The sequence below is a fragment of the Ostrea edulis genome, chromosome 6 (genome assembly GCF_947568905.1).
Source record: "Ostrea edulis chromosome 6, xbOstEdul1.1, whole genome shotgun sequence".
Lineage (NCBI taxonomy): Eukaryota > Metazoa > Mollusca > Bivalvia > Ostreida > Ostreidae > Ostrea > Ostrea edulis.
Window position 1 is genome coordinate 88772843 of NC_079169.1, and position 26375 is coordinate 88799217.

Genomic DNA, 26375 nt, shown 5'->3' on the forward strand with positions numbered 1-26375 from the left:
TTAGATTGATTAGATCTACCTCAACATTAGGTATACAATACAACTTGACCACTAAAATTTATGCATTCGTGTTTTGGAGTCTTTCTTCCTAACAAAGGAACACTGACTTGAAGGCCAGTTGCTTATGATATGAGTATATGCTACTCCAATATTACAACCAGCAGATGTGTCTCGTCCTAGGTCATTAGGTAAAGATCAAGTCTCATAAAGATTTTAAATTCAAGTCCAGGTCAACCGTCATAATGGAGTAACAAGGCAACATTAGATCCTTGTACTTTATACAAAGCTTGTCTATGACCTGAGGACTTGTCATGACCTTGACCAATCTTCATTTGAGTAAGGTCATGGTCGTATAGTATTAATCCAAAACCGGACGTATCGTGGTATAGGGTCTTGTGGTCAGGATATTGCATATTGGAACATTCCATCACCAGGAAGATGTCTATTTGTCAAGGTCTCAATATTGGTTTGAAAATTTCACCTTGTAGGCAGGCAAATTGTAAACTCCAGGATCTTGAAGCTTGGTACATTTGATCACCATGATGAGAGGAAGCTGCATATAATTTGTCTAGGTCACAGTATCACTTAATTAGTAGAAAAACCTTGTAGGCAGTATACAAACCCAACAGTTAGGGCTAGGACTGCCAAACTTTGTACACATACACTTTAGGCCAAATGGAGGATGCCTATTGTTTCCAAAGGTCAAGGTCGTAGTAGCAGGAAGTAGACTGATTCGTTGGGGGCAAGGACCATTAAACTTGGTACATATACATCTTATGCCAAGTGAAAATATTACATGGAGAGTACATGATTTGTCTTGTATTTTTTATGCAGAGAAAGTATGTCACACCCTGATGATTGCTAATACTACTTTGAAGTCAAGTTCTACAAATGGTGTAAGAAAAACGCCCTATATTAGCTTTTCATGGGTGTTTGATGTACCGTTGGTTGTTCTCGTTTGACTAAAAAGGGGGGGGGGGTCACGTCAATCATCGTCAGGTAATGCGTTTTCAATTTTGTTCAAATGGCCCCCAGGGAAGGGATCAAAGGAAATAATCTGTAATTTTTAAAATCCACTGCATGTTCTTAAATTCTAAAGCTACATTAATATTATAGTAAAGAGATAGAAAAGCTTGACCAATATTATAGTAAAGAGATAGAAAAGCTTGACCAATATTATAGTAAAGAGATAGAAAAGCTTGACCAATATTATAGTAAAGAGATAGAAAAGTTTGACCAATATTATAGTAAAGAGATAGAAAAGCTTGACCAATATTATAGTTAAGAGAAAAGCTTGACCAATATTATAGTAAAGAGATAGAAAAGCTTGACCAATATTATAGTAAAGAGATAGAAAAGCTTGACCAATATTATAGTAAAGAGATAGAAAAGCTTGACCAATATTATAGTTAAGAGAAAAGCTTGACCAATATTATAGTAAAGAGATAGAAAAGCTTGACCAATATTATAGTAAAGAGATAGAAAAGCTTGACCAATATTATAGTTAAGAGAAAAGCTTGACCAATATTATAGTAAAGAGATAGAAAAGCTTGACCAATATTATAGTAAAGAGATAGAAAAGTTTGACCAATATTATAGTAAAGAGATAGAAAAGCTTGACCAATATTATAGTAAAGAGATAGAAAAGCTTGACCAATATTATAGTTAAGAGAAAAGCTTGACCAATATTATAGTAAAGAGATAGAAAAGCTTGACCAATATTATAGTTAAGAGAAAAGCTTGACCAATATTATAGTAAAGAGATAGAAAAGTTTGACCAATATTATAGTAAAGAGATAGAAAAGCTTGACCAATATTATAGTTAAGAGAAAAGCTTGACCAATATTATAGTAAAGAGATAGAAAAGCTTGACCAATATTATAGTAAAGAGATAGAAAAGCTTGACCAATATTATAGTAAAGAGATAGAAAAGCTTGACCAATATTATAGTAAAGAGATAGAAAAGCTTGACCAATATTATAGTTAAGAGAAAAGCTTGACCAATATTATAGTAAAGAGATAGAAAATCTTGACCAATATTATAGTTAAGAGAAAAGCTTGACCAATATTATAGTAAAGAGATAGAAAAGTTTGACCAATATTATAGTAAAGAGATAGAAAAGCTTGACCAATATTATAGTTAAGAGAAAAGCTTGACCAATATTATAGTAAAGAGATAGAAAAGCTTGACCAATATTATAGTAAAGAGATAGAAAAGCTTGACCAATATTATAGTTAAGAGTGAACCCCACGACTACTGGGAAGGGGGGTGACAAAATGGTAAAACACATTGGCTCATCTTAGCTGAATGCCCAGCAAGTGAACTTCTCTATCAAGTTTTTATCAGCCATGTTAATTTAACTTTGATGGACAACTTCTGCTCTAGAACCACAGGTCCAATTTCATCCAAACTTGCCATAAACCACCCTTGGGGTGAAGAGGATTTAAAGTTGTTCAAATAAAAGATCGCACCTTTTTCAAAATGGCAAACTGTCCAGTGGCCCTAAAATTCATTTTAAAAATCCTCTTTTTTTTATTAGTGTTAAAAATACGTTGAATTCAAGGGGAAATTCTTTTTAAGAAATCCTAAGTTTTCATGCCAATTCCTTATTATTACTCTGTATTTTCATTAATTAATTAAATCTATATGTTTTGTAATCAAGTATACCACTTCTTATGGTTAATATTTTATCTGTCATACAATTTTAACATTACTAACTCACCAATTATTACATTATGCATCTTCAGTTTTATACACATAATACATACTATCGAATAAGAATTATGGAGCCATGTCGTGCTATAAGCTGGATCTAGCTACAGAAACATGGTACAGGGTATGAGGTGTAGCACCTGATGACGACCTCAAAATTCTTGCCTAATGACGATCTCAAAATTGTTGTATGGCAAAATTTATAACTAATAACTAGTAGCACTCTATTATCAAAATTTTCTTTGGCGACCCTACCCTAATTCTTTTCTGTATATATTTTAGTTATTTCACATGTATATACATACCTACATCCCTATTACTATTACCTGTTACTAATATTACTAATTATGTAATAATTCTGGTATATTTATTTCGGTGTATCTTGATTTATTTGGGCGAAGGACGGAGACTCGTGCGATTACTAATTATTACCTTCTATTAGAATCCAAATAAATTAAAAAATATATTTTCAATATTTAATTTTATATTTACTTATACAAAAATTTTAAATTTTAATTTACTTATTGAATAAATTAAATATATAAATAAAAAATATAATTTATTATAAATAAAAAAATATTTTAATTATTTAATTTTAATTTACTTAATTTTTTTTTTTTTTTTAAATTCTAATTTATTGAATAAATTAAATAAAAGTTATTATTAAATTTATCATATAAATAAAAAATATAATTAATTTCTTACTTTTTATTTAGTTTTGTAAAATATAAGTTACTTCTTTATTTCATTATGATTTATGACATACGACCATATGTATGTGTCCGGCCATCAAAAGACAGTACCGCAGTCATCAGACGTGTTGGTACACGATGGTCCTTATTTATTTATATTTATTTATTTTTAAAACCATGGGACAACCCATACGTCCCATACGGAGCATATGTATGTTACTACAACACACTTCAACTTCACTATGTTGGTGCATTTGGGAGGTGTTGGAGGGTGAGGCTGGATCGCAATGAGATGGATAGTATTATGGCAGATAATACAGTCACCAATCGGTTAACGATATATAGTTAACCAATCCTACGAATATCAAACAAACCAATATTATAGTAAAGAGATAGAAAAGCTTGACCAATATTATAGTAAAGAGATAGAAAAGCTTGACCAATATTATAGTTAAGAGAAAAGCTTGACCAATATTATAGTAAAGAGATAGAAAAGCTTGACCAATATTATAGTAAAGAGATAGAAAAGCTTGACCAATATTATAGTAAAGAGATAGAAAAGTTTGACCAATATTATAGTAAAGAGATAGAAAAGCTTGACCAATATTATAGTAAAGAGATAGAAAAGTTTGACCAATATTATAGTTAAGAGAAAAGCTTGACCAATATTATAGTAAAGAGATAGAAAAGCTTGACCAATATTATAGTAAAGAGATAGAAAAGCTTGACCAATATTATAGTTAAGAGATAGAAAAGCTTGACCAATATTAGAGTAAAGAGATAGAAAAGCTTGACCAATATTATAGTTAAGAGATAGAAAAGCTTGACCAATATTAGAGTAAAGAGATAGAAAAGCTTGACCAATATTATAGTAAAGAGATAGAAAAGCTTGACCAATATTATAGTAAAGAGATAGAAAAGCTTGACCAATATTATAGTAAAGAGATAGAAAAGCTTGACCAATATTATAGTAAAGAGATAGAAAAGCTTGACCAATATTATAGTTAAGAGAAAAGCTTGACCAATATTATAGTAAAGAGATAGAAAAGTTTGACCAATATTATAGTAAAGAGATAGAAAAGCTTGACCAATATTATAGTTAAGAGAAAAGCTTGACCAATATTATAGTAAAGAGATAGAAAAGCTTGACCAATATTATAGTTAAGAGTGAACCCCACGACTACTGGGAAGGGGGGTGACAAAATGGTAAAACACATTGGTTCATCTTAGCTGAATGCCCAGCAAGTGAACTTCTCTATCAAGTTTTTATCAGCCATGTTAATTTAACTTTGATGGACCAACTTCTGCTCTAGAACCACAGGTCCAATTTCATCCAAACTTGCCATAAACCACCCTTGGGGTGAAGAGGATTTAAAGTTGTTCAAATAAAAGATCGCACCTTTTTCAAAATGGCAAGCTGTCCAGTGGCCCTAAAATTCATTTTAAAAATCCTCTTTTTTTTTATTAGTGTTAAAAATACGTTGAATTCAAGGGGAAATTCTTTTTAAGAAATCCTAAGTTTTCATGCCAATTCCTTATTATTAGCGAGTTGCAATTAAGTTGAACTCGGCTATTGGTTTGGTGATGCGGGCGGGCGGGCGGGCGGTTGGGCATCAACAATTGGTTTCCGGATGATAACTCGAAAAGTTTACAATCTAATCAAATGAAACTTTGATATATTGTTGGGTACCAGGTAAGGAAGACCTCTAATGATTTTTAAGGTCAAGGTCACAGTGACCGAATATAGAATGAAAATTTCAGAAATATTTGGTTTTCGGATGATAACTCAGAAAGTTTAAATCCGAATCAAATGAAACTTTGATATATTGTTGGGTACCTGGTAAGGAAGACCCCTATTGGTTTTGGAGAAAAAAGGTCAAGGTCACAGTGACCGAATATAGATTTAAAATCCCAACAACAAAAATTGGTTTCCGGAGGATAACTCGAATTTTTTTAATTTGAATCAAATGAAACTTGGATATATTGTTGAAAACCAGCAAAGCAAGGCCCCTATTGATTTTGGAGAACAGAGGTCAAGGTCACAGTGACCGAAAATGGATTGAAACTGCAGACAAATATGGTTTCTGGACAGTAACTCCAAAATTTTAAAACTGAAATTAGTTCTTCACAATTATAAATATGCCACATCATTCCTGACTTTACAATGTATCCCATGCTATTCGGCTCATGCACCCCTGGGTGCATATATTGATTTTTTTTTTTTATTGCTATTCTAATAATTTTGAAAATGTATTCATACTAAATGTGTATTAAAGTAATTTGCACATCTTACTCGGGTAAGACAGTCACGAGTGGATCCATGTGTCTAGCTTGTTTATTGGTTGTGACGTAGACAATAATGTCACTATTAAGGCTATATAGCCAATAACAGCTAGGACAATGGAAATCTGCACGTAGGGCGGAAACGATACGTATTGCAATACTCGTACCACGATTCAAGATTTTCGATACGATACATTTCATAGAAGAAATCAATAAATGATTTTAAAGAAATTTTCTTTACAAAGATTCAAATTTACAATTTCAAAAGCAAAATGTTTCCAAACCGCCGAACGATAAGATGTTTGTTGGATTCGTAGTTTAAACTGATTAAGTTTGTCAAACTCGAGGCTAACAAGAGTCTGACCATTATCGAACGCCATGTCGTCCCTTGTGCATGTAAATATAATAAGTACAGGTTGCGTGCGATGCAATTTACCAAATCTAATCCGAAGATCGAGGCAGTGAATTGAACATTGAATCGAACGTTTATATTGAACAGTATCGATATTTCGATGAATCGTTTTACCCCTACCTTGAAGATGCCCTTTCTGCACTTACAGAATTTTTGTGAGTTTCTTTATTGTCTTTTCCTGATTTAGTTATAAAATTCCTATTTTTAGCCCTGAAATTTCTTATTTTAATCCCTAAAATTACCCCAATTTTTTGTCAACAAGTGCTGGACAGCCTGGAATGGAGATAATTAAGAAATGGTGAAAATAGCACGGCATATTTTAAAAATCTGAAGCACCACAAGACCAGAAAGGACACAACTTTTGTGACAGCTTCCTTGCTATAATGAGTGGAGATTCAAAAATCTAAATTGTTTAAATCAATCCCAGGAGTAGGTTGGGGCCACAATAGGGGATCAAAGTTTTACATGAGGATATGTAGGAAAAATCTTTTAAACAAGAGGCCCACAGGCCTTATCGGTCACCTGAGTATTTGTTAAAGAATCTAGAAAAAAATCCTATTCTGCACATCAAAGCTAAATTCAAATATTTCAGCAACTGTTAAACTTAATTAGTGCCCCCGAAAAAACCCATTTTACATGATATCATACAGTATGTGTAACATTAACTTGATAGAGTCAAAACCCCGAGGTTGCAAAATTCACAATTTTGGTACATTCTTTTCTGCTTTTCCTAATTTATATGTATTCAGTTTTATACCGCATCAGCAAACTACAGAAGTCTTTCAAATGATGAAGACAATAATCAATATAATAATTTTGGCCCCACTGTGGAACTAACAACCTTACCACAGAGACCATGGATTTACATTTTTGATGAAGGACTATACCTATTCCTTTTAAATATATAATTGGTTCCAATTTAGTAGCAATAACAACCCTGTAGAAGATATTATTTCAATGTTATACACAACATGTCAAGTTTTGGTCCCGTCCTAGAGTCAGAGCATCCACGCCCGGGATCGTGGAATTGACAATCAATTCATTATTAGCCAGTCTACCCAGGTGCTAATAAACATCCACGCCCGGGATCGTGGAATTGACAATCAATTCATTATTAGCCAGGGTTTACCCAGGTGCTAATAAACATCCACGTCCAGGATCGTAGAATTGACAATCAATTCATTATTGGCCAGGGTCTACCCAGGTGCTAATAAACATCCACGCCCGGGATCGTGGAATTGACAATCAATTCATTATTGGCCAGAGTCTACCCAGGTGCTAATAATTCTTGGCCACTCCAGGTGAACAACATCTTTCTAGATTGGGTCATGTCTACTTTTCCATAACCGTGCGGTCACGAACTGGATCTTTAAGTAGATCAAAATGAGGGGCCTCGGATTTTCTCTTAATGTGGTTTATAGGAGAAAACAATTAACAGTATTAGAAATCATACTTTTACAATAGTGTAACTTACAAATGAAAAAGGAGCACTTTCGAATTTTATCTGTTTTCTAGTATTACAACATCTTTCGTTGTTCTAAATTTCTCTCTTTTGTACTACATGTTTCTTTGTTCAAAATTTTGCATCTGCAAAAGTCCATTCGCTGCACAGATTGGTGCGATTTCAGGCAGACTTTTATATAGCCGATAGACGAAAGTACCTACGCGGAGCCATTTCTAAGCCCTGTATTTAATAAAATCAGTCTGACATGTTCCAACCTATATTCCTTTTCCAATCAGAAATCTCAAAATTTCAAATGACAACTCGATCAATTACACAGGATTTCAAATAGAAGGCATTGCGCGTGGTCTTTTTTTCTCCTCAAACATATTTCATCATTACACTTCATAGCATCCTCATCCGAAAATCCCCCAGCGGTAAGAATTGTTTTCCTAATGGATGAAATTAATGGAGGCTTGTCTCCTCAGATAGGAGGGCAGCGAGATTTTTTGTATTATTATTTTTTTCATTTGGGTCGACCCCCTAGGTACCTGATTCCACCTTTGGTATATCACGGGGTCCGTGTTTGCCCAACTCTTTATTTTGTATTCCTTATAAGAGTTATGAGATTGTTCACTGTCGGACATCTTCACCTTACATACATGTAGCATAAATTACCAATATTCCTATTAAATCATGTAGCGTACATTAAATGTTGCATCATAGCATCTGTCGATTACGTCTTTAACAAAATAAACATATACAGGTGAAAAGGACTTTTCCGAGGAACGGGTCTTTGAGGAAGAAGGATTGTGAATTATAGAAGGAATTTCATCTACAGGCTTGTGATTTTCCATGAAAGGATTCAGAATTAAACCATATCATTGAGTTGTGAAATTCCCTTCCACCATTTTGAATCGCCATTTTGTTCTATTTAATGCCATTTTCATTAGGCCAGCATATTCACTTATACTTTTTATTGCACCATGTGAAAAGATGGCGATTTAAAAGATAGGTGAAATTATTTGTAGCGATCGATTTGTTTCTCTATCATCAGAGCTCAGTGGTTAAAAAATTGTGCTGACGTCGCGCACGCTGTTTGTGTCAAAACGTATTTTATAGCATTACGGGAGCATTTACGCTGTTTTATATTAATAAAAACACTTTAATATACGAAAGTTGCATATCATTTTGACGACAATTTTACATTCTACCCATTCGATATCGATACATCTGATTAAGATGCGAATTATTAAAATGTATTAGCTTGGATATTCTGATATTTACGTAAATATTGTATGTAGACAGGTAACGACGGTGTCGCACACAATTTACCAAAATGTTCATAGCTTTCTTAAAACTAGTGATACAAACATAAAAATTTGCAGAATACTTAAGATGGTGATGTTGATAATATAAGTTATTAAAATTATCATGTCACCTAATATGTACGCTGTAGACGCTGATTCACAATGCAAGAATGGAGGTGTAGATAAGCTTTAACGTTAGGAAAATAGACCATGTCCATGACACATTTTGTAAGTACATTTGGATATTTGAGAGAATTCTGAATTATTTATTCAAAATTTGAATTAATCTTTGGATAAGTGATTTTAATATGAAAATAACTAATCTTAAGAAACGGTGAATATTGTATTATAGGTGTTTGATATGTGGATTATTCATTGCGGTTATGCTCATTAGATTATGTGTCACAACGTCTCAAGTTACAATTTGAAAATGGCTGTTAATAGAGTTTTTTGGATATATTGAGTTAACGGTCTGTGTTAAATAAAAACGATTTTAGAAATAGATTTTTATATTATTTCTAAATATATTTTTGAACAAAATTTTAACATGACATGTAGTTTATTGTAAAAGTTAAAATGGTATTGAATGTATAGCTATGTGTCACAATGATAATTTGACGTCCAAAATGTCACAGATAATTAAGATATGTATTGAATTAAAGTAACTTAAGAATGCATTTTTAGTAATGTGCACCTTTTGAACATCATTTACGGAATGTGCAAATCAAAATTTCATCGTAACAAAAAATTTGAGTTGATTCTGTTAAAATGTGTTTGTTTTTTAGACAATCTACGGAGTCAACACTGAATGTCACACCTTGCCGTAATCGTATTATGTTAATTGAAATTGAATAACTGTTTCAAAATCAATCATCCGTAGAGATTTATATTAACAAAAATTAAGAAATTTTATGATTTTTAATGAATGTGCATCTCTTGAAAAAGTGTTTTCTTTAATTTAAAATATATGCAGTCTAATAATTACAAAATTCCAACAAAAAATAAATGTCAACACGTTTTGTCACAGACGTAAAAAGAAGACCGTTTTGACGTTACGATGAACATGTGCTTGTAATTACATCTCAATACACGTATATCAAAAGAACTGAAATATCGGTTTTATAACTACAAAGTGCAGCATTGTTGTGAAACAGTTAATACAATTATACAACATAATGTTATTTAACATTGAATTAAAAAATATATTTGTATTTAGATAAACTCAAAAAGTTTTATAATGTATTGGTTATGTATACAAGTACATTTTCGTGTTATATTTACATATTACAAGAGACACAATCACATGCACATTGGCAGCTTCTGATCGGATACGAATGAGTAAAGAATAAATGAGGGGTGTGGGGGAGAGAATGCAACAAACAAAATAATGAAGAATTTAGGCAAAGAGAAAACCATTAAAACACACACACACAAAACTCCACAATGACAGTGGATCCAAACACCATTTCCTAATTCCAGGTACAAGTGCTAAACAACAAATGTAAATTTTTGTCTTAGAAAGGGGACTTCAAATAAATTTATGCATACATGTAACTTTGACACATTCTAGCAATATCATTGACATTTAAGAAAATAAAAGAGGACCTAATACAGATCCTTTGAGGGATTATAACAATCATGTAAGTTTGAATTAAACATGTGTTTCTATGCAATATACCATTTCATTTCTGTTTAGATAACTTTAGAACAGTTTTAGCAATTTATCACTAACTCTAAATTTGTATCGTAATATATAAGATGCCCCTTACGCCATGCATGATTAAATGCCTTTGACAAATCACCATAAAGCATGTACATGTAGCAATGTTTCCTTTTAGCTTCTAAAAATTACATCCTAATTGCTCTGCTAACTTAGGAACGGACCAGGGTAAGTATTTATTTAAGGCCCACGAGATCAAGCTGCATGGACAATTTTCGTTAGTGCTAATCATATGAAATCGACAAGTGGGGAGCATCATTCAAGTCCGAAGGCGGAGTTGTTCGTGGAAAATATTTTGTTCAATGCCGGTGTTGTAGCATACAATTTCCCCCACATAGACTCCCCCCCCCCCCCCCCCCCCCGGAAAAACAGGCCCAAGATAGACATTCCCCGCGGAAAGATGGCCCTGGCATAGAATTTCCCCCGAAGAAGAATTAACCGGGCCCAATCCCCCTAGGAAAAACCGCCCACGTATAGAATCCCCCCCCCTCCCCTAAATGACAGTACGCCCCCTTCTTACATTTTAGCTATGTATCCGTTTCCAGCTTTACTACTAGAATTATCCTGCTTATCTAGACCCAGGAATTTTGAGCAGGATCTTGTGTATCACAATCATCATCTTATGTTTGGTTTTTAAAAAGGAAATTATTCAAATCGTGTAAGGGTATATCAATATTCATTCATACATCTCAAGTCTTTGTTGTTATCTACCAGTATCTAACATCTGAAATAGTGAAGTTGGGAAGAAGTTAATGTCTTTTTAATTTAAAATTAATATTTGTTTCTTTCTGCAACTTTTTTTTTTTTGGTGATAACACGTACATCTTTATAGCAATAATAACAAATTTCATTGTTTTTTTTATCTGGGCGGTTTTTCCGCTCAGGGGGAAATTCTATACTAACTTTGTACATAGGGGAAAATTATATGCTGGGGCGCTTTTTCACCCAATGGGGGAAGATCTATCCCGGCTCCGTTTTTCCGGGGGAAAAGTCTATGCTACAACACCGACACGTAGCATCGTTTTTCAAAGGGGGGGAGGGGGGGCAGCCGAAGAAGATTCGTTTAAAGTTCTTGAAATGCAAACCAAAAATAAGGGGGAGGGGGGGTAGGATCCTCATAAGTTAACACTGCCTCATATTTCCCCAGGCAACGAGGCTGCGGATTTATCCTTCATTACATGTCGTAACATCATAGCTTACACTCTTCAATATAGAAATAACAGATATTGATCATTGTCAAAAAAGGTCCCTCCTTTTTTTTTCTACGTCCCTGCATTGCCAAACAATCTTTTAGAATTCAAGGTTAACCAGAAAAATGTCTGTAATTGTGATTATTTTATCAATGTTATAGATGTATTCTAAAAACGAAATGCAGAATAAAATTGTGATTTTGGAGGGTATATGCATGTATTCATCTCAAAATTTTACAGTGTAAGCGTTTGTGTTCACTTCATTGATGTGGTGTTTACACATATATACAAAACCCATCATGTATAGTATTAGAGGCAAGCACTGAATTATGGAAAGTAAATTTCACTTAGTCCGCATGCATGCATGTAAGAATTAATTCATACCCAAATCCTCGTAGCCTGCTTATATTCAACATTTTATTTTTCTAATTTAACAGAAATCGTATATAGAAATAATATCTATGTGTAAAGGCGGTTGACGTGCTAATTAATGGCGCATACATCTGTACCAAATTACGTAATTCTAACTATCCCTTTTTATTGCAGTCATTTCAGATTAATATACAATTATTGCATGAAAAATTACTGAAAATCACAAGATGAACGAAAACATTTTGAAGAGTTCATTATGGACTTTTCTTTTAAAATACGTAGTATTGTGATGATATATTCCAGTTGGTTTAAAACAGAACAGTTATGAAGATCACGGAGGAAATATAGGCTAATTCTGATTAAGTCGCAAGTTTAGTTTAGCCATTATAATTTACCTCTCAGGAAAAATATTTCATTCGTTTTATGCTGCGTTCGCTTCATTTGTCACACCCCTGTCATATCAATTTTATATATATTTGTTTTCATCAAAACTTCTTGTAACGTAAATTATATTATATCGATGTTATTACGTTGCGTTTTAACGTCATTTTGACGTTACCAAAATTGACACCAATAGCGTGCGCGACGTCGCTAGAATTTTCGATATTTATTGAAATAATGATTTGAAAACCATACAGTTTTTTTTTATTATCAAAAATCGCATGATTTTTGGCCTTTTAACATTATAATGTACTTATTTCATATCATCATATGGCTCACGGCGGGTGGGACCGGTCGACAGGGGATGCGTACTCCTTATAGCTAGGCACCCGATCCCACTTCTAGTATATCCAGGGGTCCGTGTTGGTCCTACTTGTAATCTAAAAGTTCAAAATTAAGGTGAAGGGAGTCACATTAAAGCTATTTTTCTTTGCTCCTGAATGTTTAGCAAATCAATGAAATATATAGTTATAACAAGTGATTTAGTTTTATAGTCTTATTAGAGAGCTCATCCAAAATTATTAAATGTGTTCAGGTCCCAAGGTAGGGCTGCATGTTGGTATCTCGTATACTTAAAGTTAATGGTGTTCATGATTTCTTTTTACACCTGAACAACTGGAAGTCTAGGTATTGCACTATAACCTGTATCTTATCTCACTGGTTCAATATATATACTCATTGACAATCTAATTATCGAAGTACTGATAGGCAGAAGTTTGTTATTACAAAATTGTACTTTAATTTGACTTTGATCTTCTGTCATATAAATCAATAAGGGTCATATACTCTTTACGATCAAACATTGTCGCCGAGTTCCTTACTGTCAAATGCTTTTCAAAATATTTAGCAGACAATATTTTTCGATATTGTAGTTTGACCTTTATGGAGCGCCAAATTAACATAAAGTCAAATAATTGAATATATCTTCAATTATTTGAAGATATCATCAATTCAATTATTGCTCTCTTTAATTGAATTAATGCGCGCATTAAATCAATTATTGCTCTCATCAAATGAATTAATACGCGCTTCAATTCAATTATTGCTCTCATCAATTGAATTAATGCGTGCATCAATTGAATTAATGAGAGCAATAATTGATTTAATGCGCGCATTAATTCAATTATTGCTCTCATCAATTCAATTGATGAGAGCATCAATTGAATTAATGAGAGCAATAATAGATTTGATGCGCGCATTAATTCAATTATTGCTCTCATCAATTCAATTGATGAGAGCATTAATTTCGTAGAAATATTGCTCGCAATAATTGATTTAGAGCTCGGGATAAATAATTTGAAGATCTCTTTAATTCAATTGAAGATATCTTTAATTATTTACAATGCTTTTGTATAAGGAATTAATGCGCGCATCAATTCTTTTAAAGAGAGCAACAATTCAATTAAAGAGATCATTAATTCAATTGTGGATATGTTGAAGATATCTTTAATTATTTAGTTGCTCTCTCTAAAAGAATTATTGCTCTTTTCAAATGAATTAAAGATATCATTAATTCAATTGAAGAGAGCAATAATTGAATTAATGCGCGCATTAAATCCATTATTGCTCTCATTAAATGAATTAATGCGCACATCAATTCAATTATTGCTCTCATCAATTGATTTAATGCGCGCATTATATCAATTATTGCTCTCTTCAATTGAATTGTAGCGCGCATCAATTCAATTGTTGATATCATTAATTCATTTGAAGAGATCATTAATTCAATTAAAGCGCGCATCAATTCAGCAGAAGAATTAATGCTATCATCAATTCATTTAATGCGCGCAATAATTCAGATTTGAAGATATCATTAATTATTTGAAGATATCTTTAATTAAATTGTTGCGCGCATCAAATGAATTGATGATATCTTCAAATAATTGAAGATATATTCAATTATTTGAGTTTATGTTAATTTGACGCTTCATAGACCTTGACCTTTGATCCAATAATCACTAGTTCTAATTGTAACGGGGACCGTTACAGATGTTCCCCAAACCTCCCCCAATTAAAAAGTGATGTCCTTGTGAATCTATAGGAAAAAATCATTTTATTTTAGCCTTTAATTACATGTAGTACGTTCAATATGGTCATTTCAGTACCAAGAAATGAAAGAAAGCGTTGCACGTGCATACACGCGCACGCGTGTATGATTCCGAATTTTTGTTGATGTCGTTCAACAGGCATTTGTATCATATACCCACAGTATGAATTTCATAACGTTTCCACCAAATATAAGGAAGTTATAGCGATTTTAAAATCGTCCAATCAGAAATCAGCACACGTGCATGCACGTGCTGAGCAGTAATTCTAACCACAGCAATTTGTAAGGAGTACCAAGATACATCTAAACCCCTAATATGAATAGAATTTGATGAAAAACAAAAACGTTATCGTCCTTTAAAAATTGAACATTTAAAAAACGTTGCATGCGCATGCGCGTGTGCGTTGGCGTTTTTTGTTACTTCAACATATAGATACACATATTGTCTACATATGCTGTGAATATCATCTCATTCGCTTCATAAATAAGATAGTTACAAACGTTTTAGCATTATCCAATCAAAATGAAGCGCACGTGCATGCGCGTGCAAATTGGTAATTTTGACCATGTAAATCAGTTAAGGGTCTCAATATCTACCTATGATATGAATTTCAAGCCATTTCAATGAACAACAAAAAAGTTAGACTGATTCCAAAGTTAGTGTACAAATTTTGTAATGCGCGTGCACGCGCATGCGTGCGCGTGCTGACAAAATAACTATTATTTTTCATATGTACAAATGATATACTATCATCCTATTTAGGTTTTATATCGCTTCCTTCAATATTCTGATTTTCCATTTTTTGTACCAAAATTGCAATGCACGTGCGCGCGCGTGCATGCACGTGCAAACAAAATGACTATCACTATGCACATCTACAAACGCTATACTATCATCCTGGAAAGTTTCATATCGATCCCTTTTGTAGTTTCTGAGAACACTACCGGACAAAAAAGTACCGGAGAAAAAGAATAATAATAATAATAATAATAATAAGAAACAGAGTAAAAACAATATGTTCCCAAACTTTGTTTGGGGAACATAAATATGGGTCTTCTTTCTAGGGACAAACACTGTACCAATTTAAGATATGCTATTTATCAAGCACGAGGCTCTTTGATTAAATATTAGCAGACAAGACTTGGTTTACAGACGGGACCAAGAGTTTATTCTAAAGCAATATCCCTTCTTTTAGAAAAATAAGGGGGGCATAAAAATAATAGTTACAAGCAATTTGTACATGAAAATATTAAATGCATCTAAATGTAACATGCATCAGGTAAACAGCAAGACGTTTATTAATTAAATTGTAACAAGATGTCAGGAAAACATATCAGAGATTAACCGCTAATGGATAAGTTGTTTTTGTTTATTAATTAAATTGTAACAAGATATCAGGAAAACATATCAGAGATTAACCGCTAATGGATAAGTTGTTTTTGTTTATTAATTAAATTGTAACAAGATATCAGGAAAACATATCAGAGATTAACCGCTAATGGATAAGTTGTTTTTATTAGTTATTGATCGTTTTGCAAATATTGAACAAATAATACTGTAATATGCAAACCAATTCGTGATAAACTGTTTTCATATTGCTATGCATTAACAAATAGTTCCTTGTATACTTGATATTTACATATTTCAATATAAACAAAGCCGTAAGAAATTTAGCAAGCAAAACTTTAAAATCTTTAGCATTAGCACTTCATGAAAAGTATCCTGGCGTGAAGCATTGCAGTTCATATCCTCATGTATTTTCAAAGTTTGATTCAAAATTGAAATTCATATTTTATATCAACTTTCATTTATTTCAGGATTCTAGCCCCTAAAACAAACTTACAATATTTATCAAAAGTCATGTTCACATAGCATTTATGAGGTAATGACAGTAAAGATATTGAAGGCAGAAACATTGGAAATGTAAATATAGAGAGGGGTAGCCATTAAAATCAGCATGTTGAGCATGACAATAAACATATATAACAATGCTACACAATAATAGTAAAAGCAAAATGTGTAGCATCAAAGGTGAAGATAACGAACGGTGATCAATCTCATAACAGTCATTTATATATAAGTGAGTTTTACATAAAATGTCAAATGTATCAAGTCAATACATGCAAACATTTTTGAATGCAGGCTTATCAGAATCTCCATCAATTTAAGCCAATTGTGGTTTGGAACTCTGATCATTTTCTGGTTTGAAAATCATTAGCGAATGAAGCAATGCTGATTTTGTAACATGAAGGACACAAGGTTGTAATGGGAAGGATACACAATAAAATTGTTTCTGTATCTTCAAAATAAATATTTTGTTTTGAATGATTAAATGCATGCCTATTGAAATCCTCAACAGAAGACATGTATCATTAGATTTGTTTGTTTGATATTCGTAGGATTGGTTAACTATATATCGTTAACCGATTGGTGACTGTATCATCTGCCATAATACTATCCATCTCATTGCGATCCAGCCTCACCCTCCAACACCTCCCAAATGCACCAACATAGTGACATACATGTGATGGTCGTATGTCATAAATCATAATGAAATAAAGAAGTAACTTATATTTATAAAAACTAAATAAAAAGTAAAAATTAATGAAATAAATTGTATTTTTTATTTATATAATAATTTTAATAATAATTTTATTTAATTTGTTCAATAAATTAAAAGAAAAAATACAATAAGTAAATTAAAATTAAATAATTGAAATATTTTTTATTCATAATAAATTATATTTTTATTTATATATATAATAATTTTAATAATGATTTTTATTTAATTTATTCCTTAAGTATATTAAAATTTAAAAAATATAATAAGTAAATATAAAATTAAATATTTAAAATATTTGTTATTTATTTGGATTCTAATAGAAGGTAATAATTAGTAATCGCACGAGTCTCCGTCCTTCGTCCAATTCAGCAATGCTGATTTTGTAACATGAAGGACAGAAGGTTGTAATGGGAAGGATACACAATAAAATTGTTTCTGTATCTTCAAAATAAATATTTTGTTTTGAATGATTAAATGCATGCCTATTGAAATCCTCAACAGAAGACATTTATCATTAGATTTGTTACCTCACCTGTGCTGAAAGCTTTGGTGGGCTTCTCTTATCACCAGTTTTTCGTCGTCCATCTGTCTGTCTGTTTATCTGTAAAAATTTCCCATTTTCAACTTCTTCAGAACCACTGGACCAATTTCAATCAAACTTGGCAAAAAGCATCATTGGGTAAAGGAAACTCAAATGAAGGACAATGCTTTCCCCCAAGGGGAGATAATAGTGAAATAGTGAAAATACACTGGCAAATTTTAAAAATCTTCTCCAGAACCAGCGGGAGAATTTCAATTCAACTTTGTACAAATTATCTTTGGGTAACACGGACTCAAGATTGTTCAAATGAAGATCCATGCCCCCTTCAAAGGGGAGATAATCACAAAACTGCAAAATCATGGTGGAATCATTAAAAAATCTTCTCAAGAACCACTGAGCCAGAAAAGTTCAAATTTACATGAAAGATGTCTGATATACAATGTAGTACATGTTCAAGGTTTTTTCATGGTACCCGGGGATAGGGTGGGGCCACAATAGGAAATCAAAGTTTTACATGCGAATATATATAAAAACGTTTTTAAAATCTTTTTCTCAAGAACCACCGGGCCAGACTTGCAGCTTCCTGATATAGTGCAAATACAAGTTTATTGAATCATGCCCCCGGGAGTAACGTGGGGCCATAATAGGGGATCAAAATTTTATATGTGAATATATAGAGAAAATCTTTAAATATGTGTCAAGGTGACCCCAGTAAGCGATGGGGCTAATGGGTCTCTTGTTAAATAAATCTGATCTGAAAATCAAATATCCCAGAACAGGAAGGACAGATTCTGGCAACATGACGTGCATGATTGATTTCTATTGGAAGTTTGAGGACAAATTACTATTTGAACTAATCAAATATATGCTCATCTGATATTCATTCAAAATACTATTGAAGCAAAAAGAAACTTTTGATCGTTTTTTTTTTAAATAGAAAATACAATTTTTGGTTAAATTGTTATAGGATGGAACTAGTATGATGTTTAAACCTCTTTAAAAACACATGTACATGTAACTGGCAAAACACTGACCCGCATTATCAAAACGTGACAGTATGGAAACATTGACCCGCATTATCAAAACGTGACAGTATGGAAACACTGACCCACATTATCAAAACGTGACAGTATGGAAACACTGACCCGCATTATCAAAACGTGACAGTATGGAAACACTGACCCGCATTATCAAAACGTGACAGTATGGAAACACTGACCCGCATTATCAAAACGTGACAGTATGGACAGGGCAAGTGTCTCAGAGTTTGTATCTAAACATTTGCAGTTTGTTCCAAAAAGAGAAATTCTTTAGACATTAATTAAGGCAACAAGCCAGATTCTTACACCAACAAGTTGATACAAAGCAATTCTCAATGCCAATGATTTCAAATTATCCTAAATTTTGCGATCAGACTTGCAAGAACATCTGGATATTCATTATTGAATATTTTGTACTTTGTTAATAAACACTCTCTTCTGTAACATTTATTTAAGTAGGTCAAACGACATCTGGATATTTCGTTTTTTAGATATTTTGTTCTTTGTTAATAAACACTCTCTTCTGTAACATTTATTTAAGTAGGTCAAACAACATCAGGATATTTTGTTTTTAAATATTTTGTACTTTGTTAACAAATGTTCCAGAAATTTTTCTTATTCTGACATTTTAAAAATGAAACTTTAATTTGCAAGAGTTCATTCATCATGTATTCTCTTCATCGACGGCTATGCCTCTCGACTTCACTAAAGAGAACTTTCATGTAAATATCAGCTGTTCTGGCTCATTGGAGATGGATCACTGTTCGTTATCTTCACCTTTATAGGAGTTATGAGATGGATCACTCTTTGTTATCTTCACCTTTATAGGAGTTATGAGATTGATCACTGTTCGTTATCTTCACCTTTATAGGAGTTATGTAGATGGATCACTCTTTGTTATCTTCATCTTTCATTGACTTATTGAATCAGTGGGATAAGATTTTTTTTTTAAACGTGGATAAATGACTAGTATTCTGTGTAATGACACAATCATTTATATAGTTGGTTTGCAGTTGTTTAACACCCCACTCAAGAATCTCTCACTCATGTAGAGACGTCACCATTGTCGATGAAGGGCTGCAAAATTTAGGCCTATATTCGGCGTCTATAGCCTTTGAACAGGGAGGGATCTTTATCGTGCCACACCTGCTGTGACACGGGACCTCGGTTTTTGCGGTCTCGTCTAAAGGACCGCCCTATTTAATCGCCTCCTACGACAAGCAAGGGGTACTGAGGACCTAATTCTAATTCGGATCCCCAATGAATCACATGTAGTTAAGCTTCTTGAAACATGAAAAAATGTTAAGAGACATCAGTTGGAGAGAAATATGTTTATTCTTTACTTACAGGTTATAGTACGATGTCCCTGATCCTGGCGCCTATATGAAAATTTTCAAAACAATGGTTAGATGGTCCACAGGGGCTTGAGTAGATATATCAAGATATCCCCCAAGGGAATATGAACATGTACTTGGCAAAGCCGGGGGTTGCACATGACTAGACGGTGTGATATAACCTTGAACTAAGGTCAAGATAGCTGATAAAAGATACCAGAAATGTTTGTGTAAGGCTTGAGAAACAGAGTTCATACTCTACCTGACAGTAAAACTCTTTCCCTCTGATGCCGACAACAATGGTCTTTGTTTGTAACATGTTTCGTCTATATGAAGTATACCTATTTAGATTAATTATACCATTTGTTTGCCCCTTTCAAATTCAGCGTTTCTGTTTAAAACCTGTATCGAAAAATAATTAATATTGATAAGGAATTACATTATAGAACTACTAATTTCTTTGTAAAATTTCTATCAGACCTATGGACTAGACTATTTAACCAGAGATACCGCGATGCAATACCGTACTAAACCCATGAGTGTTGTCCTAAATCAACCAAACATTTACTTTATTTTCACTTTTATTTTGATTCGAAAACTTATATAATTCAGTATCTAACGACATAAATAGAAGATGGGGGGGGGGGGGGGGGGTATTTGTATTCATGCGAAAGTATCGTCCAGTTTCAACAACACTGACCATTTAGGCCTCTATATCTGAAAGTTACTGGCCCAAATCAGACACGAGGAATTAGTTTTTTTTCAGTTTTGAAAAGAAGTTTGAAAGAGAGAGAGAGAGAGAGAGAGAGAGAGAGAGAATTAAAGCTCGTAAAGTTTTACAGACACACTATATTTTTACTATGATTTCAATTGCAATCATCACTCCATTTCAATGCATGGTTATATAATTCTAAAAGATCTAGAAAGGCAGCGATATCAATTGATGAAAAGCACGTGTATATACCCACTATTTCTATGGCATTTCAAACGTTGCAATATTTGATCTTTTCCATTTGTATTGTATAATTTTCCATTTGTATTCTATATGTTCCATTTGCATTGTATAATTTTTCATTTGCATTGTATAAATTCCATTTGTATTGTATAATTTTCCATTTGTATTCTATATTTTCCATTTGTATTATATAATTTTTTCGTTTGTATTGTATAATTTCCATTTGCATTGCAAAATCTTTCATTTGTATTGCATACGAGGGATTGTTTATTTTGATTTGTTACGAAGGATTCCATTAGTTTAGGTCCCACTTATATTTAGCCGTCACCAGCTGCAGGTGACGTACCACAAATAGACTTACTATGCTAAGTGTACGCGCACAGTGGCGTAACAGTGGGTGTTCTTTAACGTGCCAACGCCTGTCTCAACACGGGGTGTCTGCTTTTAAGGTCACATTATCCGAAAGATCCGTGATTCTCACTTTTAAATAGCAATACGTATGGGAAAGTATTAACTATATTTACGTCTGAGGTTTGATGCAGCCGTGACACGAGTAGAACTCGAACATGCGACTTCACGGTTACGAACCAAAGGGTATATCACTGAACTACCGCGATCGGTTCCATATAAAGACTAGTTGAACATACATGCAGCTAACAATTAGGAATCTTGCCCCGGGAGACACCCCCCCCCCCCTTTTTTTCCCTTCACAAATATGATATTTGGTATATTTTGTACAAATGATTTTGTAAGTTGAAATATATTCATCTGACTGTTATAAGATAGATACTAATATCACTGATTTCTGTACCCTTTAATTTGATTCAGTGAGTTGATATAATTGTTGATATTTAGGATTAATATAAATATTTAATCCAAGGTCACATTAAATTAAATCAGTCGTGGAATTTTAGGAGTGGGTGTTGAATGGCTGGCTGTACACCGTGCATGGAAATCGTTTCCGTGGACGTGTTATTGGGGAGTTTAGAGTGGCTGTACACCGTGCATGGAAATCGTTTCCGTGGACGTGTTATTGGGGAGTTTAGAGTGGCTGTACACCGTGCATAGAAATCGTTTCCGTGGACGTGTTATTGGGGAGTTTAGAGTGGCATTTACCATTGTTTGTTACAGAAGTCAGATGTTGCTTATAATTTGTATACGAATTTAAATTTTGTCTTCACTATTATATTTGTAACACTATATACGTCAAAAGTGGACAGTGCAGCATTGTGAAGTCTGAAAGTAATAGTAGATTATTGAATTTATTTATATTGTTTTTATTGTAATGATTACTAGTATATCGTTTCAAAGATGTCACCCCCCCCCCCCCCGCCCCGCCCGAAGACTTTTAATTGGTAATAAACATAGAGATCTATACCTTATGTAAATCGCGTTAGATGTTGCTTGTACCGTACATACAGGTAGAAAAATAACAAATTGTTTTCCCTATAATCAAAATTAAGCATAATTTTTATCAAATTTGAAACCCAGCGGCAAAGCCATTTTACCACCAATGTGAGGTTTATAACGTAGGACTTTTTACCGCCATTGTGAGGTTTATAACGCAGGACTTTTTAACGCCATTGTGAGGTTTACAACGTAGGACTTTTTACCGCCAATGTGAGGTTTATAACGTAGGACTTTTTACCGCCATTGTGAGGTTTATAACGTAGGACTTTTTACCGCCATTGTGAGGTTTATAACGTCACACAAAGTTTAAGAATGGAGAACACACCAGAGAAATCTGATATGGATGAAAATTGAAGGATATGTACAGCAATATTTTGAAATTGAAAACTCTCAAATTTACTTTATCTAGTAAACAAAGGAAATGCTGTTTTAGTAAAGAATAATTTCAAATTTAAACCCCTTCTAGACTTGAACCCACGATCTACTGAACAGCAGTTGACACGTTAACCGACTGAGCTGACCAGCTAGGTAGTCTAATCTAAAAGGAATATACATTTTACATATATTACTGATATTTATATTTTCATTCATGTTTTCAAAGGAAGTCAGCCATTATGACGATGTATCATACCTCCTTAAGTCTAAGTGATAGTAGATGTCTCCTAACCTTTCGGCGTTATCTGCCATTATGACGATGTATCATACCTCCTTAATTAAATCTAAGTGATAGTAGATGCCCCCTTACCTCTCGGCGTTATCTGCCATTATGACGATGTGTCATACATCCTTAATTAAATCTAAGTGATAGCAGATGTCTCCTTACCTCTCGGCATTGTCAGCCTCCGTCGCACTAAGTAATCCCCATAACTTGAATTTTTCGTAAATACTAGCCCTCGCACTACCAGCTGGAGTCTTCTCAGACTCCTTCTCTTTTGGCGTCAACCAAGACAGGCGGTCACTTCTCTTGCATGAATCGTTTCTTCCCGCCATTTTGTCATTCCGCAGAGAAAGTGCTGGACGCACCTTGTTAAACTGGCGAGAATCTAATGTTATGGTATTGCAGAGGACATTGGCATTGTGTTGATTTGCAAATGTAATCGAATTAATCTTAAACTGGTACTGGTATTTAATGGAATAAACTTAATCGCAACACACGGAGACAGGACAATGACAACACTAGGATTAAATGTCTTTATTCAATCAGCGATATAAATCTTATACCATTAAATGGCTTATATAGTGTAGAGCTACATTAACACACAGTAATTATAACTAGTCACCACTAAAAGAACTTTTAAATGATTCACTGTCAAACTTTCGAAGACTTTGGTGTGCCCCTCCCCCAAATGCTTAATGTAATTGTGCTACTCCCGATTGTTCAGTATAATTGTGCCCCTCCCCCTATCGGTCAGTATAACTGTACCCCTCCCCCTATCGGTCAGTATAACTGTGCCCCTATCCCGATTGTTCAGTATAATTGTGCCCCTCCCCCGATCGGTCAGTATAATTATGCCCCTTCCCCGATTTTTCAGTATAATTGTGCCCCTGCCCCTATCGGTCAGTATAACTGTACCCCTGCCCCTATCGGTCAGTATAACTGTGCCCCTACCCCGATTGTTCAGTATAATTGTGCCCCTCCCCCGATTGTTCAGTATAATTGTGCCCCTCCCCCGATCGGTCAGTATAATTGTGCCCCTTCCCCGATTTTTCAGTACGACTTGTAATTTACAGCGGAGCTTGAGATTTTAAAATATCATATGGATGTTTTAACACTACGGTCACGTGAACTATTTACTGACCCCCCACGAACACTTTTAATTTACTCAGATGTGTACGTATCTACGTATGATTGACAGCGTGGGGAAGCGGATGAACGATACCCCCTTCCACTCCTCCCCCCCCCCCCCCCCCCTCCATGTGTAGACTTCGTCCCCGGTGATGTTTTGGTTATTCTTTATGAACATATAAACAGAATTTTAAAAAATTAGGGGCATATGCGAGTTTTTGTGTGTCCGTCTGACTCTCCATTTAATGTTATTGAAACATAAATATTGATGACTCCTTGTTCTGTGGGCACTGAAAGTTTTATTCAAATGTAAACTATCTATACTAAAGGTCCTGGGGCTAGAATGGTATCCTGTAAATGGGATGTGTTCGATTACATGGTATATTGTGAAATCATTATATTTCGTGGGAGTTCAATTTTTGTGGATATCAAACAACAACGAAATACATGTTTTACACCGGTCGCGGTAGCTCAGTGGTAGAGCGTTCACTTCGTATCCGAAGGTTGTGAGTTCGAGCCCCGCTCGTGCCCTGGCTGCGTCAAACCTATTTCGTTAAAATAGGTAGTGAATGCTCCTATATCAAACGCTCGGCATGATAATCGCAGATATTTCGGATATGACCTTATAAACGGAGGTTCCGTGGTACGATAAAGAACCCTCACTGCTACGACCCTGAGCGCTAACCATAGGTCTAAATTCATAATACTTCACTTACAGCTGGTGGCGTCTCAATATGAGTGAAATATTTTCGACGGGACATAAAATAATCAATCAATCAATCTCATTTCATACAATGGTTAATTGGACAGATCAACAAAATTTACATCTCAACAATCCACGAAAATTGAGCCCCACAAATTGAAGTATTTCTACAGAAATACATGTACGTGCATGATACTTTTCTTTTATCCTGCACATCCTATCGTTTACATTAACTTCCAATGTCTTCGAACCTTATGCAATCGGCATTGAACTTTGACTCGCTTGTCAATATGGAACGCCAAATTTACGTAAACTCAAATAATTGAAGATACATATATGTATCTTTAATTATTTGAAGATATAATAAATTCAATTTTTGCGCGCAATTCCACGTATCTATATAGCAATATTCCATTTTAACCTTCATGTGGTGTTTGTCTTTCATCTGATTCGATAAACAAAAGCTTGTTCTGCATATGATCAGTTTTTAAGTCGAGGCAGGCTACTAACAAATAAGTTGATGTTACAGGGGTTTCAAGAGTCTCGTTTAAAGTCTGCATTTCGCAAATTCTATGGTCGTTATAACGATCTAGTTTGCCAATACAACCTATCATCGGGTCAAATGCTGTCTGACGTGTTTCATACCGATTGTTAGGCCGTTCTTTACATATTGAATATGACTACGGATAACCCCATTTACCTGATCACGATAGGGTTCACAGAGAGTCTGACCGGTCGAAAGGGGATGTTTACTCCTCTTGGGCACTTAATCCCACCTATGGTATGTCTAGGGGGTCCATGTTTGCCATACTCTTAATTTTACATTTTTTTTTATAGGAGTAACCACTGTTTGTTAACATTTACTTGTTCATAGAAATATTTAAGTGTTTGGTTAACTATAAGTAAAATATCATAGCATTTTCATACCGAACAGTACAGGTTTTGTCGACCTGATGCGAACAGATCCACCCCAGACTTCGTTCTCGGTCAATATACTCTCATCAGGTCGATAAAACATTTCTTGGCCTCATGAAAATGCTATATTGTATAATGTATACATATCTATGTAATTACTTTTATTAACATTATGCTTTGCCAACTCTGTTTTAGATGTAGATTACGAAAAGTGGGATGACTTCAGTTTCTCCATCGTCAATGTCCCATATTTAAGTAGCAATATTTCATTATCACCTGCATATGGTGTTTATGTTTTTCATCTTATTCAATACGCGAAAACATGTTCTGCGTATGGTCAATTTTTAAATCGATACGGGTTACTGACAGATAAGTTTATGTTATAAGGTTTTCAGCTATCTTGTCTGAAGTCAGCATTTCGCAAATTCACTGGTCGTTATGGTTACCTTATTTACCTGTTATTGTTCGTATGCTCTCTGACGTGTTCCATACTGATTAATAGACCA

General features: G+C 33.9%; 1 protein-coding gene across 1 annotated transcript in view; it reads right to left on the bottom strand.

The window, feature by feature from the left end:
- Positions 1-23458, bottom strand: part of LOC125645848 (RBPJ-interacting and tubulin-associated protein 1-like) — a 40685-nt gene extending 17227 nt beyond the window's left edge. The window contains exon 1 of the mRNA XM_048871713.2: positions 23289-23458. Coding sequence (XP_048727670.2) covers positions 23289-23455 — 167 coding nt within the window. The 5' untranslated portion in view covers positions 23456-23458. The remainder of the gene's footprint in view (positions 1-23288) is intronic.
- Between the last annotated feature and the right edge of the window lie 2917 nt (positions 23459-26375).